This window comes from Mytilus trossulus, chromosome 9 (genome assembly GCF_036588685.1).
Source record: "Mytilus trossulus isolate FHL-02 chromosome 9, PNRI_Mtr1.1.1.hap1, whole genome shotgun sequence".
NCBI lineage: Eukaryota > Metazoa > Mollusca > Bivalvia > Mytilida > Mytilidae > Mytilus > Mytilus trossulus.
Window position 1 is genome coordinate 34,244,043 of NC_086381.1, and position 19,853 is coordinate 34,263,895.

The following is a 19,853-nucleotide window of genomic DNA, read 5'->3' on the forward strand; positions in this document are numbered from 1 at the left end:
ACTGTTAGTTATATTCAACTGCATATTTTCAAAAGAAGATTTGCTTTTTAAGTATGTTTATTAAAGCATTGTTTAAAAAAACAAATAAACGATTAAAAAATTCACAGTTAAAAATATTGAAAATCAGTCATATATATGTATGTATATCAAAATGTATAAAACGTTTGTATATGCAAAATGTACTCATATGTGGTAAAACGTATTTACAATGTAACAGCGTAGGATTAAAGTGCACGTTTCTTCCTTTCTCGTCTGAAAATGACCTTTTCTAGCCCCATCATTGGTGATTCAAATGCAAGTGAGGCGATAAATGCAACCGCAAATGACAATACCACGTGTGCAAGAAACTCATATATCTAAAATATAAAAACTCTGTAAGTAAATTGTTAAAGATAGGCGAAAGATACCAGAGGGACATTCAAACTCAGAAGTCGAACATAAATCGACAACGTCATGACAAAAAACAAGACCAACAGAAAAACAAAAGTACCCTTCATACAACATAGAAAACTAAAGACTGAGCAAATAATGCACGTGTGTCGCCATTCTACAGTTTTACTATTTATTGTATATCGTGTTCAACTTGCATATCTACATGTAATAGCACAGATTGCTTACATCTCATGCAATAAAATAAGTTATGAGTAAATACGCTATGTTAGGTGATATTAACTAGATAAAAATTAATAAGATCAACCAACAAGCACTCACTTACACACGTCGAAAATAACTTTAACTGGGGTTACCAAAAATCTCCAATCTACATTTAATACTAGCTAAATTCATTAAATTCCGTTTAGAAACAGAGAAGAAACTATGGAGGCAATCGAAATCCATAGATTTATTATAAACAAATAATACCATGGACAAAAGAGAAAAAGACTAACAGACATACAGCAGTCCATAAAACACCATACAGAACAAACTTAAGATTGAGCAAAAAGAGCCCATAAATAGTTATCAATAGTACCAGGATTATAATTTTATACACCAGACGCGCGTTTCGTCTACATAAGACTCATCAGTGACGCTCATATCAAAATAGTTAAAAAAGCCAAATAAATACAAAGTTGAAGAGCATTGAGGACCCAAAATTCCAAAAAGTTGTGCCAAATACGGCTTAGGTAATCTACTCCTGGGGTAAGAAAATCCTTAGTTTTTCGAAAAATTAAAAGTTTTTTTATTAAACAGAAAATTTATTAAAATGACCATATAATTATTATTCATGTCAACACCAAAGTGCTGACTACTGGGCTCCTAATGTGAACAAATTTGATAAGGAAGGATACGCTTATCCAGCGCCAATGGGTTGGTCGTGCCACGAAAAAGCAGGATGCAAATCGTTATAAGCATTTGATGGACGTAAATACAAAAAAAATACCACCTGTCCATCTGTGACATATATGTTTGGAAAGACTGCTTCTCACGGATACTGACAAACTCTTCAAGTATAACTTTTAAACACATCGCTCGATATGCACATTGTAGGAGATTGAAAAGAATTCAATATAGCTAGATATTAGAGCTATACCTCTTGGTAGAAGAATGGAATACATCTCTATTAACGATAAACCTTCTTTAGATATCATACAATTTTCAATCCTATTTTTACAGAAGTTAATAGTGCGCAAAGGTGAAATGATCTACATTCTTTGGTTATAAGTTGTATAATCTGTCGAGCAGGATCTGCTAACCCATCCAGAGCACCTGAAATCCGTTCGTGGTAGAGTTTATGGTGCTCGCTCGTCAGTTTTAACTACATACTTGTTTGGCTTTCTAACTATTTTTTATTTTATAGTCAATAATGAGTAGACGAAACGCGCGTCTAGCGTACCAAATTATAAGCTTGGTACCTTCAATAAATATTTATTGTTTTTTCTTGTAGATTTTAGTGTCTTTTTGTCGATATTTTTGTCATGGTATTATCAGGTTGACTTCAATTTACATGTTTGAGTTTGATTATCCTGTTGGTATCTTTTTTGGATTCGAGCGTCACTGGTGAGTCTTTTGTAGACGAAACGAGTGTCTGGCGTAAATACACAATTTAATCCTGGTATCTATGATGAGTATATTTACTTATCTTTTGTGCTATCGAATATGAATTAATCATGGTAATCTGTTTACATCAGTTTGTTTAATTAATTTTAGCTTAATATATCGATGCACCCGGTCTAGCTCCTTTTGTGATTCCTTTAGTTTTCGTTGTGTTACCTTCATTTGTCTGCTTTTAATCGATTTACTAAATTTGAACATCAGTATACTACTTTCACCTTAATTTAAAAAAAATATCACAAAAACGAAAATCATAGAAAAAAAAAGAATTTAGAGCATGAAGGAGAGTGATTTCATGTTAAAAAGAATTACCGTCTGGTGGTCATCCCAATATGTCATCTTCTTCTTGGATCCATAATAGTAAAACTGTACCACGGGATGTAAAAGATAGGCACAAAACGTCAGTCTACTAAAGGGTATAAACATCTTCCAGGAGAGTACAGTATTGATAAAGCCTACGAAAATAAACATAGATGACAAGAAACAGATTTGTTTGACATAATGAGTATAGTTCCTTGTGTCACATGGCTAAACAACTATAGCTGACTTGCAATGATAAACACCTTGTTCACAGGCGTTATTTCTTTAAAAAAAAGAAAGCTGCACATCTCACATATATATTGCTATCTTGAGACTGTTTATCGTAAAACATTTCAGCTTAGATGGATGACGTGCATTTTTACTATAAAATGTATTTAACAATTGTCGTGACCATAATCCCGTCATATCAACTCACTTGTGACATCACCCAATGAGACTAATCACCAGATTTGTACTTGCTTGAGCAACACGACAGGGGTAACATGTAGAGCAGAAAAGAAAAAAATACCAAACTAAAAGGGAAATTCAAAACGGAAAGTCCTTTACGAAATTGCAAAATCAAAAGCTCAGCTACATTGAACGAATGGAAAACAACTGTCATATTCCTGACTTGGCACAGGCATTTCCTTACATAGCAAATGGTGGACAACCTGGTTTCATAGCTAGCTAAACCTCTCACTTGTATGAAAGTCGCATAGAATTCCAATACATTTACAACAATGTGTGAGCAAAATACAGAAAAAAATAGGTGAAAAATGTCAAATATTGGGTTACAACTGGCAACTTTAAATATAATCTAAATCACTATAAAATTTTTGTTCGTCTTTTCATTTTTTGCCATGGCGTTGTCAATTTTTCTTCGCCCTATTTGTTTTGAATGTTCTTTCGATATCTTCCACTTCAAAAAAATAATCTGTAAAAAATATGCTTTTCAAATTTGCTTAACAATTTATTCTACACGCTTTATATGTTGGAAGAAGCCTCCGCACAAACTAATCACAATATCACACATAGCAAAAGTACTCACCACCATTTCCCGTAGCACACGCAAATATTACCCAACAGATGGCAGCACCCCATGCAGATCTGTGGACCGCGTTGTAAAGAGCAGTAACATCTTCAGACATTGGATTATCGTTGTAGTTTCCATACACTCCATACAGTACCAGAACAGCAATTATGGAAAATACTATCCACAGCAAGAAGTTCAGGTACTGTAACAAAACATTTAATTGGATGATAAGTGGATCGTCTTCGGGACGACCAATTCCTTAGCAGTATAATCGACAAATGGGTAATTTTAAATATCCTGTACATGTGCAAGAGACTACTTGTAGAAATTTACTATTCTTTTTTTTATTGTAATGACTCTTATTTGTCATAATTAAAAACAATTAGTGGGAACACATGATGTAACTTTAGATCAATCTTTTTATTCAATGAAACGCCGCTATCCCGTGAGTTTTTAAATATTATTCTGTATTAACTATACATGGCAGCCCAAGGGGAATAAATATTATTGTCCAATTGGTCTTCAACAATGACAACAATCACAATATGACAGCTACATAATATGAGCTCGCAATAGTCATTAAAGAATAACCAGCGAACCACTTGAATAAGAATTATTAACGTACATGTAAAAACTCTTACCCTGTTAATACGACATTTACAGTTGCATTTATACAGGAGATAACCTGTGTACATGCCTAGAAGATAAGGTCCCATTCGACAATACGGTTTCTGATAGTATTCGTCAAAATGTGCGCCACCATTTTTTCTAAAAACAAAAGCAGTACTAACAATCCAATTTTGCAAGAAAATATTTAAATGCATCTATAAATAAACAAAGTATGAATAATAAAGACAATTCCCAGGTATATTTGACATACTAACTTTGACTCCTTCGTTCTCTCAGAAAAGACGCAGATCTAAATTTCTTAGAAATGTTATAAATGAGACATATTAAAAAACACATTTTGCCATTTCACCCAATTTAGCTGAGCACTATAAATGTAATAAAGAGTAAAGGAACAAAATTCCCAAACTCCAAGGAAAATTCAAAACGGAAAGTCCGGTATTTAATGGCAAAATCAAAAACTTAAACACATCAAACGAATGGAAAACAACTGTCATATTCCTGACTTAGTACATACATTTTCTGATGTAGAAAATGGTGAATTAACCAGTGATTAAACATAAAAGAGGCGGAAGATATCGAAGGGTCAATAAAAACTCTTTCAGTCGAAATGTGACCGATTAAATCAATACAAAATAGAAAGTGGGATTACGTTACCGAAAAATACTTAACTTCTTCTTATACTCAATTCTTTCAAAGTAACTAAAATTATATACAATACAGCTCTATGATACTAAAGTCCCCGACTTTATCTATAAAATATCGAACAATTCAAACGAGAAAACTTACGGACTGTTTTTGCTTAAATCAATGAACGAAAACAAGTATGAAACACTGACAATCACTTATTTACAGAATACATATCTATACCATCTAATGTTGTCTTTTAAAAACACCAAAATCTGTATGTACTGAGACTATACAATGATTCTATATAGATGACACGTAAGCACAGAATACTTTCATTAAGATGGTTATATTTATAATTTACTGTTTACAAATTTTTGAATTTTTTGAAAAACTAAGGCTTTTCTACTTCAGGCATAGATTATCTGAGCTGTATTTGGCAAAACTTTTAGGAATTTTGGTCCTAAATGCTCTTCAAATTCGTACTTTATTTGGCCTTATTAACTTTTTTGGGATTCGAGCGTCACTGATGAGTCTTTTGTTGAGGAAACGCGTGTCTGGCGTATATACTAAATTCAGTCCTGGTATCTATGATGAGTTTATTTCTCTAAGATTGAAAAAATAAATAAAAGGAAAATGTATCTGAGGACACGAATTCCCCAGATCAAAATTTGCAATTTTCCTAGTTAAAAAGGGGAATAACTCTAGAACGGTAAATGACCAAATGACTCACTGCCTAAATTCGAATCCTGTCAGCGATTTGTAGTTATAAGCATTGTTTATGAGTTTTATAAAATTTGGGTGAGGCAAACTTTAGTTAGAGTGCGGAAATAACATAATTGCAATTTTCCAAGTTTCAAAGGGGCTTTACTCTATAACAGTGGGTGAATCGCTTCCAAAATTCGAAAAATGCCTGCAAATTTTAGTTCTTAGCATTGTGTATGAATTTCATAAAATTTACATGAGGTAAACCGAAGTTAGAGTACGGAAACGAAAATGGGACGGACGGTCAAGGGTAACACTTAATGCCCTGCTGCCTAATGTGGGGACATAAAAACATAGAACATAATGAATGAAACTAAGCCTATTTATAACAATTCTGCAAAGGCACAATGTAAATAAAAAAAAACCACTTTAATTTAATGTTATACCCTATGATTTGGAAATTTTATATATCAAGTATATTATATGAGAACTATAGAGCATCGTCTTGAAAAACAATTAAATTGTAATTTCTTTTACAGTATTCATATACAACTTACCCAAATGTGGAAACTCCTAGTTCAAAATGCTTAGATACAATCCCTGATGTTATTGATGTTGCAAGCAAAAAGATGCTTATAACAATTGTGCCTGCTATCTTCGAACTAAATATACAAATTAAAAAGCAAGATAATTGGGTAAACCCTTATATGAGGTTATAAAAACATATATACTAGTAGGCACATATAGACGTTGACAAAATGTCAAGTAAATTCACACTTTAGAAAACATTCTTATAGGATTGGAACTGGATGGAGAGTTGTCTCATTGGCACTCATACCACATCTTCTTATATCTATTTACTGCAGGATTTGTTGCTCATGCTGTGTGGATGTAGTAGACTATGTCCCCGTGGTTATGGTGTATGCCCTTACATTTTTCAATTATGGGTTGTTTGCCTGTGAGAGAGCTTTCACATGTTTATTATATCTTTGTTCTTAATTGTTGGATGGAGAGTTGTCTCATTGCACTCATGCCACATCTTCTTATATCTATTTATAGGATAAGAAACGACGCGAATGAGAACACTGCAAATAAATACAAAGCAGATGATATTTGTTTTTAAACTGTTCGACAAGAAACAAATTGGCTCGGTGAATTCGACGAAGAGTGCTTGCCTCAAGTGCTACAGGTAAGTTAAACCGAACATTATAAAACTTGTATATGCTGCTTCTCTGCAAAGCACTCGACATATATAGGAATAAGAGCAAAGACTGGTCGGCTTGGAACGTGTCTACCTGCGGACTGTAATCTAATGAACTAGCACGTAATATACATAATCAGCATGTCGGTCTAGTACAAAGTAGGATCATCATCGTCATCGTAGTTGTCGTCGTCATCATCATCATCATCATTACAAATGTCATTGTTTATATCCAGCATATAAGTACGGTCAACATCTTTATTTTACAACGTATAGTACTTACAAGTAAAGAGGTAGGATAATGATTGGACTGATTACATAAAACTGCATATCATTAGCTAAATACCAGGTCCAGGCAAAACACTACAAATATATAAATAAACCTGTATTAACAGAGAGGACAAATGTTTATGAATGATTGCGAGTATATATTTTGTATTCATATTTGGGTCTTGAAATTGTACATGTGTTTCAGGAACTTTTTATTAATATTCTTATACCATTCGAATCAAAACAAAAAAAGCGAAACAAAACAGGAATATGGATCTAATTACAACTGTTTGTAAATAAAACAATGTGATAAAGAAGAGTATAAATATTAATCATGTTATACTCATGTGCAGATTTAATAACAGTGGCTCTTCACAAAACAATCTTAAATGAGCACTAGCTACGATATATAGAAGAAAAAAAAATATGATTTGTTTTGTTCAATTTTAATGACAGTGAAGTAGTGATATTAAAATTCGCTTTAAGCATCCAGTTTGGTTTCAGTTTTGTCAAAATAAGCAAAGAAACATTGCTAATGAATTAATCACTTGCAAGTGAATAATTCGACCTAATAAATCCATATTCAATTGAACCTCTTACCTAGAGATGGGCTACGCATGCATTAGGCGTGTTCAGCTAGTAAATGGAAAAGAATGTCAACACTGGAAGTGAAACAAGGGTAAACCATTTTGATTGACTGATTCGATCTACAAATACTCATTCTTATACAGGTAAAATCGATTATTAACATATTGTTTAACCTATAATCTGAAATCCAACAGACCTAGAAAAATCCAATTGCACGAGTACGCTATCTATTTATAACTATATTTATGTTTACAACGGGTTATATAACTGTCGACATTCATCGGAAGGTCATCTCGATGGTTAATTAGATGGAGTCTAAACAAGAATACATACGAAATGCTGATACATTATTTCGAGTATATGCATCGTTAATATTGTTTATTTTAGGCTTTTTTTTATTTGGATATAGTTACGGTTTAGTATGTTATAAGTCGAATATGAGAATTGTAGTCAAATCGGTGAACATGAATTTGACAGCTAGTGTCCCTTTTATAGTATACTCTTGCAGAAATGTATACTAACCTCTTCCTTAACTGGTTTGAAGTTATTAATGTATAATAGATTCCACCACCACGTGTTTTTACAGTAGTTTTTCTCGAAGCCATCCTTGGGCCAGAAAGGTCCGTTTCCAATGTACGGAAATACTGCTATGTAAATCCCCATAATCAACATGTAGGGAGGGGTCAATCTAATAAGAAAAAGTAAAGTAAACAGAACATTTCAAAAAATATTATGAAAATATATAATTAAGGATGTACTTAGGTGATGCTCATGAAATTGTGTCAGATGTTTAGACTCCTTGGTTCTTTTCCTTCAATGCAGGGTTAAATATTTTGCCCCATAACACCCATTTTGCTTTTCCTAAAAGACTAAATAACTCATAAAAGGTCATTTACCAAAATTTAAATAGATTCTAGATATCTTTTCCTTCGATCTGAGACCCAAAATTTACCGATGCAAATATAAGGTAAAAGTTCAAGTCAGCCTTTTCCAGCCATTTAGAAAAATCAAATATCTCGAAAAGGTGTTCCATAACCTATTAATATTTTTAGCTTATTTGTTCCTTAACTAATGTTCTTCCGACTTTAGGTATCAATTTTGAATTCTAGATTTTTAGAATTTCACCTTAGTTCATCCTTAAGTTCTAGTTATGGAAAATCATGAAATACACTTGTATTTCAGATATCTTAAATAAAAGGGTCCGTAAAACTTTGAACCTTATGTCAAGGTTCAGCCATTCTACCTATTCCCTGAAAGGTATTTGTATGTACTAATAGTAGATGATGTCAAACTGATTTTTGAAATTAAAAAAACATATAAGGAAGCAAAGGCTGCATGAACAATTAGAGCTTATTTCCTAATGCTTGTAGACTAAAACTTTGGTTGGTTTGCATGCTTCGTTTGTATAAAAGTTTGCTCGAGCATTGTAATCAAGATTGACTTCTGCAAACAATATAAATAAGCGGAGATAAACATGTCTACATTATACTTAAATTTGATTGGATATTATCCTGGAAGTTAGGAATCTAAATATAAGATATACAGGTTAAACTGCTTATTTATATTGTTTGCAGATGTCAATCTTAATCATAATGCGTTAGCAAAAAGTAAAATAACAAAATTACCGAACTCCGAGGGAAATTCAAAACGGAAAGTCCGTAGTCCGTGGCAAATCAAAAGCTCAAACACCTCAAACGAATGGATAACAACTGTCATATTCCTGCCTTGGTACAGGCATTTTCTTATGCAGAGAATGGTGGATTTAACCTGGTTTTATAGCTAGCTAAACCTCTACATGTATGAAAGACGCATAAAATTCCATTAAATTGACAACGATGTATAAACCTTTATACAAAAAAAGTAAGCAGGCAAACCGAAGTCTTACTTTATTATTTATCATAAGCATTAAGAAATTAACTCCAACAGAAAATTCTACAAATCTTATTATATGATGTTTATACATATTAATCATAATTTAAGACAGCATTGTACTTGTCATTTTGCGTAGGGAAAAGAAAGAAACACATATGTTTCTAGCATGTTAGTTATATACTTAAGGCATTTTCAAAATACAATGTATAAGTCGGTTCTGATTATATTGCATATTTTAATGTCGCTTATGACTTGATTTCAGAAATTCAGTTGTCACGTGAAGTATAGCTTATGATAGTAATAATTATATGTTCATCATTTCCCTTTAATTAAAAATACTCATTTACTTCTTTCCCTGTTATCATTTTCCTACCAACCTCCAAAACCGATGAAAATAGAATAGGAACCAGTTAATCTTTCCTTTGCTTTTCTTCATCTGTTTCAGAGTTAAATAGGTTAAAAGAAGACCACTGAAATATAACATGAAATTCTATAACATACTTTAATATATTTAAACAATCAGGATAAAACAACAATAAGCTCCATGCCCCCTTCCGTAATTTTTTAAAATGACCATTTCCCAAGCATCGAAATCAGAATAACCAGTATTACATTTTGGTGATATCAATTAGGTTATTTGTCAGTTTGGTGATATGAATTAGGTTATTTGTCAGTTTGGTGATATGAACTAGGTTATTTGTCAGTTTGGTGATATCAATTAGGTTATTTGTCAGCATGGTGATATCAATTAGGTTATTTGTCAGCTTGGTGATATCAGTTAGGTTACTTGTCAGTTTGGTGATATCAATTAGGTTATTTGTGAGTTTGGTGATATCAATTAGGTTATTTGTCAGTGATATGAATTAGGTTATTTGTCAGTTTGGTGATATCAATTAGGTTATTTGTCAGTTTGGTGATATCAATTAGGTTATTTGTCAGTTTGGTGATATCAATTAGGCTACTTGTCAGTTTGGTGATATCAACTGGGTTTTTGTCAGTTCGGATTTTTGAAGATTCCTTCTATTCAAAATTGATCTGAAACGTTACACCTTCATACAAATAATCATTATTGATATATCCAAAAAGAAATATTTCTACAATTTAGATGCTTTACGCCATCACGAAATTGACTCTTCGAGCGTTTATTTCCTTATGGGATTTTGGTTATCTTCTTCAATTTTAATACATATGAAAGCTCGTAACATTTGAAAGGAAGTTGTTTGTACTTTTAGTTTTGAAAGATCAAATATATCTAGCAATCAAACTGTTAAGTTAACAACAACATTAAAGACCAGTAACACTCGGACAAAAATAGAAATAAAACGGACTGCCGAAAATACGGACAACGGCATACCATTAAGTTGACTGCATATAAACCATACATATCCAGTATATTTCAATTTTTCTGTGACAAAATGGGCGATTCCTTAAATGGTCACTGGAAATAAAAATGTGCCTGCAAAACAAAGACAAAGCCACAGCTTAAAACACAAAGCAAACTTAATACTCGCACAGAATATTTTGTCTGAATCAATAGTCTAGAACTTCATCTACATGTATCTATACTAGCATTAAAATCCTACCTGAGAGCAAAGAACGTATCTACAGCACCAGGACATTCATGACAGCCATAATTGATAGCCTGTCTTACCTGAGCGCAAAGAACGTAACTACAGCAACTAGGGCATTGTCTTACCTGAGCGCAAAGAACGTATCTACAGCAACAAGGGCATTCATGACAGCCATAAATGAGAGCCTCTTTATATACGTTGGAAACATCGTGGCAATATTTTCTACAGTAAAAATAAATAAATTGGAAATTGAATTGAACAAATATTTTTTTACATGTAATATTTTTTAAAAACATAGAGGAACAAGTTTTTATAGCCCTGCAACAACGTTGTCGGGACCATTTAGTTTTACCCTTATCCGTCATTTCGTCATTCCGCAACGAACAGTTATAAGGACTGTTAAAAATGGCTTCTAGCTTTTTTCTTTTGCGAGCGGGCCATTCGTGTCACTCCGACACATCTAGTTTATCTTAATATATAAGGAAACAACTTTTTTTCACTTCCCTCTTCCCTCTTGGAACAAATTGTAATATATCAGACAGAAATACAGAAAGAACACAGATTGACAGATAAGCGGACAGATGTTCAGATGTGGTGATCCTTTAAGCTCAATTCATTGGATAAAAAATATACCATCCATATTTAAAAGAAACTGTTTTTGTAACGATTAAACGACAAGCAACGGTGAAAGTTAACAAATGCTAGTTTTATCTAAAATATTAACTTTGTTATTGAAATAATAGCAAACTTTTGAATCTGATAACAATTCATACCTACGCTCCCCTGCATAAATCCAAAGACAAATGTATGACCCAGTATTATCCAGGTCATACTAATGAATCTGATACCATTGATAGCTGTTAAAGTCCCAGCTGATTGGTGGGTGCTTAGAATCTTGGAACCATTTGTGTATACGGAAAAGGATAACAGTAATTGTCCAAGGATCCCTGTTAAAGCAAAGAAAGGAAAATCTCTAAAGCCAATTTCCGAAATATTAATATTTGTATAACAATAAAATTTTGTGTCTATTATATTTTAAGGGCCACGTTGATCGAGTGGTCTAAGTAATTCCACTATTGTACCATCACTGTCATCACTGAGATTGTGAGTTCAAACCCCGCACGTAGTATATGCGTTCGACTCAAATCTTTGACACCTAGAAATGTCTGTTTTCCTGCCGGAGTTTTGTGGTTTTCTACCCACACTCCTGCCTCTCCTCACCTATATTAACTGGTCGCCACGAAATAGTAAAAAGTGTTAAAAGTGAACCAAAGCAATCGATCAATCATTCTATTAGACTACAATCGACGCTTCAACTGTTTTAAACATTTAAAATACTAATCGAACCGATTTATAGTAAAATTTTCTGTTGTTTTAATGCATTTATTTCATTTATTGTCATGTGTATGTTGTCAATGTAGACTAAGTGTACATTGGTTTCTGTGTAGTCACCCGGATGTGAAAAATATATAAAGACAAATTAAATGTGTTTACTTTATAATTGTAATTCAAAGATCATGATATCAATACTTCTTGAAGGACTGGAGATGGAAACTTTAAGTGCATATAGCAAGTTATGCTGGAGACGGCTTGTTTTCGACACATTAACACGGTATAATTTTCAGCCTCGGTTGCTAAATAGTAGGTAATTGGTTTTAATGGATCTATTTTGGTAAAACAAGTGTCTTTTACTTTCAGATCAATAAAGACTAGTGTTCAAATAAAAAAAACATATAGAAAATTTAGAGATCAATGTATTGTGTAAAAATACTAGAGCTATAGAGTATATTTTCGTACATATGGCCTTTTATCTTATGGCAAACATTAAAAACAATATTCATTTTTCGATATTTTATTTTTTAAATTTAAAATGCCCAGTAAGCCTTTCCTAAGAGATACGTTTTCAAATTTCAATATCTGAATAAGCCTTTCAAATTCTATAGAATATAATGTGCGACAGGTTTTCAACATGTTCAAGGTCAAATAATATGACTTTATCTATTTTGTTCACCAAATCTATATATCAATACCCTTTACCGTGCTCAATGGTTGTTTTTTCTTCCTCCTTGTTACTTTGTTCTTTTGTACTAAAGACTACAGGAATATCTGCGTTTTTTGAGTAGGCTTCACCTTTTATTGCATCTGTCTCTTGTGTTTCATTAGTTGATGAATTAACCGTATATTTACTTGTCTTGTTGCGTTTGAACATTTGTCTTGTGATTATGTCAAAGACTGTTGCGATTGTCATAACAACAACAAAGACAGCACAAACTGAACTGAAAAAGAGATTTTTAAGTAATGATAGAAATAGGACATATCAAGAATGCTTAACTATCAATATGTCATTCACTGGTAAGTCAACAATTTAATCAGAAAAAATGCGTCCAAATTGGAACTACCATTACAGGATTCAAATTGGAAATACCATTATAGGATCCAAATTGAAAATACCATTATAGGATTCAAATTGGAAATACAATTATAGGATTAAAAAATTGTAATTTTCTTTACTTTGTTTAGCAAATATTTTCTTGTAATTGTCTAAACAAGTCCCTAGGCAGTCTACCGATTAGTTACATAATTATATATCCACAACCCAGTCAAAGGGTTAACGCTTATTTTGCTGATATAAAGGTATAATATGTTATAGTAGTTTAAAGGTGAAGGCTAATGGTACAATACTAGTAATATAAAACATTATGATCTAATATGAAAACTCAGGGAAAAACTATAAACGCAGAGATTATACATGAAAACTCCGGGAAAAACTATAAACGCAGAGATTATTCGCTTATTTTAAAATGAAAATAATACTTACATTTTACTTTCGTGCGTCCGAAGCATGTTTTTGGATACCTTCACCAGGAATGCTCATGCCCAAACATTTGAACCTTTTTTTAGCCAAGTGTGTAAAAGATATAAAAACGTATAAAGCTACATGACCAAAAGAGACCTAAAAAACTTTGCCTTACATGCTTACGGAAGTTGAAACATTAGTTCCATATTTTTTTCTAAATTTCTTTTAATAACAGTTTGTTAAAATCCTAATATTTTCCAGGGACAAGCTTCTTTAAATCTATTTCACACCAGGCCCGTTTCCCAAAATTCTTTTGATCAACGGTATTACACCTTCTTATATATACTCTAAGGTTGCTATAACGATGTTAGCATTTCTTAAATATCACTACCATAGAAACTAACGTTGCATTATTTTCTTATTTCCAGTATATTTCTCTTTAGGCATGTTAGGGCCAAACATGGGCCTGAATTTGCACTTATACTTACATTAGGGCTATAGCTCTGGTATCGAGTTTACGACCTGGTTCCTGACACGTTAAGTCATAAGCATATATTCGGTTGTTGGTCAATTTAGGGACGACTGAAATAAGAATTGACATCGTAAAGAAGTTTTTCAACTCTATATATAAAAAAGTTTTATATGGTAAAAAGACCCGCTGCTACAAAAGGCTTAAAACAGTCACATTTGAAGTAGAAGGGTAATTGTGAACATAGGCAGTTCTCACGCTACTGATTTTGTAACATTTTAAAATGAATTAAGCCTCAACGCTATTTACAGTGGCGGATCCAGCCATTTGAAAAAGAGGGGTTACCAACTCAGGAAAAAGGGGGGGGGGGGGGTTCCAACTATATGTCCCCTTTCAAATGCATTGATCGTCCAAAAAAAGGGGGTTCCAACCCCCGGAACCCTCCCCCTGGATCCGCCACTGATTTACCAAAATTGGGTGACTGATAAACAACTAAGGTTCGTCTGAACTTGCTGTCATGTTAGAGCTTTTAAACCATGTCGAAGTCTAAAAAAACCCCACCAAAAACAACAACTAAAAGCCCAAATAAAGTCACAAATTATCTAATCACAATATGACTAATATTTTCAATTCCATCAACATGATCAACAATTGATCAATAAATATCTCTTTTTTGCTTTCGATCAAATATTGTACTTATAAAAATAATTCATGGTCATTCTACAGAGTCTAACGTCCATTAATGTTTACAACTATGAACATATTTTGTACTTTGTGTACAATATAATATACCTGCATTTAACATAACAAGTTCTTCTTCTTTCGTACAAGTATCAGGTATACACATTCCAATTTTAACTGATACTCCATCCGCTTGTGTTACCTAAAATATAGAAATTACAATAAATAGAATAAATGACAAATTCATTTCAGCTCCATCCTTCCTTTATATTAAAAAAATAAGCACGAATTTCAAATGTTTTTCACATTTAGGCAAGTTTTTAAGATACTATGTTTAAATTACTTGTCCTGTTTTACATAAACAAATCATCCCAATGATCTTAGTAACCAGTCCGATATACTTCTTAGTATTACAAATAAAACAAAATTCAGAACAAGTAGATAGAATGACTACAAAATGTATATGCATTATAGAAATATATCAATGAATGATGCAAAATGAAATTATTAAGCAAAAGCAGAAAAAAAAGAAAAAAAGAAAAGAAAAAATCATTTCATTGACTCGGACATGTTGTAAATAATTTGGTTAGTAGTATGTTTTACCGGGTTTGGAATTCCTGTGATCAAAAAAGAACCTAGACAGTATTGTCCTTTAAACGTTTCGGCTGTAATACGAAGACATTCTTCATAATCTCCTTCCCAGGTTAAAATAAAGTTCAACAGTCCCGATGGAGGCTTTCCATTAGCATCAATCACTAAAATAACAAAAAAGAACATCATCGAAACCAATGTCGAAACTTTGAAGGCGATATAGAGCTAAACATATGGCAAAGACAATATTGTATGTTTTGAACACCGTTTCGGTTTCGATGTGGTATTAATATGCTGTCTTATTTAGACATACCCCCCTTTTTCCCCCGATTATCTATCTTTATTTTATGAAAGGAAAATAAACCTTTAACTTTTCTAATTATGTTTATTAGATCTGGGGTCAAGATATATATTTTTTGACAATAAACTACAAGTGAAATCGAAATTTCAGGTCAAATATGCAAATTCGACATTTCAGTTTTTACGTCATTATAATATAATTATTATATATATTAATAGGATGAACTTTTCTAATTGTAAGTGAGTGCACATAGTATATCTGCATCTTAATGAAATTGACATATCTATTTTGAATAGCTTGGTCAATTTTACCATTTTTGCAATTTTAGGAGAAAAATAGTGGCGTATCTATCCTACTTTATATTTTTCGCTTTAAGGATGTACTTAGGTGAGGTTAGGTGAAAATAAATAAATTAAGAAGTTAAAATTGATACTATAAGCTGGTAGAGCATCAAAATAAGCGAAAAATATTGATAAATCATGGACCTCTTTTTCAAGATATTTGAGATTTAAAATATGGCGGGAAAAGGCTGACGCGGACTTTTACCTTATATTTGCATTGGTATTATTAGGTCTCAAAACAAAAGAAAAAAAATTAAGAATCTTCTAAAATTTTGGTAAGTGACCTTTCATGAGCTATTAAGTCTTATATGAAAAAAAATAATTGGGTGTTATGGGGCAAAATATTTTGTATTGTATTGTATGGAAAAACACCAAGGAGTCCGAACATTTGACACAAATTCCAAAACCTCACCTAAGTACATCCCTAATGTTACATTTTTTTGCAAAGTGTTCTCTTTTAAAAACGTGTTCGTAGTATTTCATCTCGCGGTAGTTTCTTCTTGCACACCATACGATATAAGTTTTACAATTGTCTAAAGCAGTACGGTGCATATGGTAGTTTATCATGAGCCTGTAATTCCGTGGTTGTCGTTTGTTTATGTGTTACATATTTGTTTTTCGTTCATTTTTTTTACATAAATAAGGCCGTTAGTTTTCTCGTTTGAATTGTTTTACATTGTCTTGTCGGGGCCTTTGCTCATTGTTGAAGGCCGTACGGTGACCTATAGTTGTTAATGTTTGTGTCATTTTGGTCTTTTGTGGATAGTTGTCTCATTGGCAATCATACCACATCTTCTTTTTTTATATATTCTTGTCAATAAGTATTTGGTCCACATCTCTTTATTATCATATGTTATGTTTCATTTATAAGGTTGATAAACCACATGGTCAACCTGGGTTTCCCCTTCTTCTTTTGCACAACTTATATACTACGTCAATCTATTTCTCTAAAATATTTGGGCAAATTGGATTACATTCCTATACGATATGGAATATCATCACAGCCGTGACTGTAAATGGCAATGAGGGGTAAAAAAGGCAAACTGTAATTTTTCATTACCAAAGTTGTTTATTTTCCTGATTTTAGTAATACAGTATTGTCCATGCTGTGGAAGATACAGCATTACATTTTAATATTGATTCACAAAGGCTCGCCGGGAACTCTGGCGTGAATTGCATCTTGACGAGAATTACGCGCGGCTTAGTTGAACTAAAATCTGGTTGCCACCATATTATATACTGCTTTTAAGATAAGGGAACGAACATATTCTTGGGTTAGGGAGGAACATTTTTTTGCGGATTGACTATTCATTTTTTATCTGTTGCTACGCATGCTTATTTTTTTCCACGGCTTCGTCGTACCAAAGTTAATTCTCGCTTTTGTACACAATTGTTTCCTGCAGTTTACGTTGCAGAACATTCATTTTCATCATGTCGTATTGTCATACGGCCGTCGACTCCCCTTCACATAAATAACCTCCCCGACTTCTCTTATAGTTTTTCATCAAATAAAAAAAAAGAGTATATACATTTGTATATAAACATTGATAGATATTCAATGAAATATAAAAATATCTAAAAAGTAGGTTACATCTTGACAAAATGTACTACTCACTTCGTAAGGCCCAATCTTTCGATTTTTCCACTCCAGGAACAATGCTACTGGTATCATTTAAACATCTCGAAGAACTTTTGTTTGATGGATCATTCTTTTTCATTAAATTGCTGAGATCTATGACATTTGCATTGTTTGTAATTGATGATAAGATTTCTTGCACATCAAACTTCGCTAACACATCATTTAATTGTGCGTTTGTTTGAATAAATTCCGACACATTCTCGACTTTATTCACTGCTTCAAAAGCAGACCTGACATTGGTCAACATATCATCGTAATTGTCCGTTATATCATCTGTAATGGGTACAGTATCGTTGTTATTCTTTATTTTCTTGAATGCAAGAGCCACATTTTTAACTATATCTGCTAAACTTAGTTTTGTTGTGTCGTTATTCGCAGAACAATCGTTTAAAAGCAACAGCAGAATGCATGTAAATCCAAGATATTTCATAGTAAGCATCTACATGAATTTTTATTCTCCTTTCATATGTTAAAGCATCATAAACACATGTGTTTTAAAAATGGTTAACCTATTTATGAAATATTTAACGGTCAGCGTAAACATTATACGTTATGGATGAATTCACCATTATAATTAGCAAGGTCACGTGTACACACAGTCAGTGACCTTGCTTAACAGGAGATTATGATCACGATGTTTCAAAGAGATTATTTTTTTCCAAACCATGCATGCCGTAATACTTATCAAATAGGCTATGAAAAATAATATAAGAGATTGAAGGCATTTCCTCCATGTTTTTCTTTCTCGGTGTCATAATAAATAAAAACATTTTAAAACTTTGTTTTGTTGTTTGTTTGTACACCCGATTGTAAATATACATTTGTTATTGTACCAACTGCAGGTCCAAGATGATTGCAACACATTATACTAGTATATCATTATATAAGGATTAATTATCAGTTTAAGAAACAGCAAAATAATACATATTAAAGTATTTTTACAAGTTTTGACTGTAACATGTGAACGAAAAACAACTAAACGACAACCACTGAATTACAGGCTCCTGGCTTGGGACAGGCACATACATTTTTAGAAGTCTTTTTGTGGGTGAAATTGATCTTTACTTCTAATTCTGATATATGTTTTTGTTTGTTATTTGATGATACTAGTATCCACAACACGTACATGTAAACCAATCTCACTTGAATTGGTTATTTTATTACGCTTATATATTTTAGCATTACAAATTTTATGCGACTGTCATAAATTTGCGAGGTTTAGCGAGCTATATCTATATCTACCATTGTCATCAGATAATGCCTGTGCATATCCAAGTCAAGAATATGACAGTTGTTATCTTTTGTTTTTCAACGTTGCATCTTTATTGCATATTTGTGGTATCAATTTTCTAAGTTAACATTTTTTTAACTTAGTATCCCTCATATTGGCTTACCTAATGTCCTGTAAGGGGAGCACTATTTGGTAAGACATTATGTATTTTTAATTTTCCTCTGAGGTCGATATTTTTGTTTTTTTCTTAATTGGTCAATACATTTTCCCCAAATTGTATATTATAATTACTTATATTCCTGCTTAATACATAATATATTTTAAAGTAACAGTATTGCTCATTGTTATATACATGTATATTTTTTAAAATCTCTATAACAGTAAAGCTCCAATAATAAATTCTAGTATTACACTTTTGTAAGAACCATTTAAAATTAAAATATTTATATTATTTCGGTCCAAACAACTGTAACATGATTTCTATAAACTTAAGTCAACAAGTGAAATGTTTTGGGGGTTAGTTAAAGGCCAATATTAGATAATCAAGAATTCTCAAACTATATACTCCCGATATTTATCAAACTTCTTTTACTTTATTTAGGTTATTACAAACAGCAATAACTGGCGTTTTCAGCTTTAGATACTTCAATTTCTTACCGGAAACTCTATACTAAAATTACTGATAACAACTACCATAATTATTCGTTCCCTATTGTTACTTTTCCTTTTATAAAGGGTGAAGTTTTTGTGACCCCATAGCACGGTGTTCATACATCCCAAATTGTTAGTTATATGAACATGTTCAGTGGTTGTCGTCTTTCTATGTGGTTCATAAGTGTTTCTCGTTTTATGTATAATATAGATAAGACCGTTGTTTTTCCCGTTTGAATGGTTTTCACTAGTAATTGTTGGGGCCCTTTATATATAGCTAGCTTGATGTTCGGTGTGAGCCAAAGC

At 32.4% G+C, this 19,853-nt stretch overlaps 1 protein-coding gene across 1 annotated transcript; it reads right to left on the minus strand.

Annotated features, from left to right (window-relative positions):
- Positions 1–107: 107 nt before the first annotated feature.
- Positions 108–18,203, minus strand: LOC134685628 (nose resistant to fluoxetine protein 6-like). Its single transcript, XM_063545551.1, has 15 exons — positions 17,642–18,203; positions 15,397–15,548; positions 14,905–14,995; positions 14,132–14,225; positions 12,884–13,122; positions 11,620–11,793; positions 10,972–11,068; positions 9,653–9,745; positions 7,926–8,091; positions 6,829–6,908; positions 5,902–6,006; positions 4,027–4,153; positions 3,401–3,587; positions 2,365–2,507; positions 108–356 (listed from the first exon to the last, which is right to left on the minus strand). Exons 1-15 carry the CDS (start codon positions 18,102–18,104, stop codon positions 225–227), a joined length of 2,343 nt encoding a protein of 780 aa, XP_063401621.1. The 5' UTR covers positions 18,105–18,203; the 3' UTR covers positions 108–224.
- Between the last annotated feature and the right edge of the window lie 1,650 nt (positions 18,204–19,853).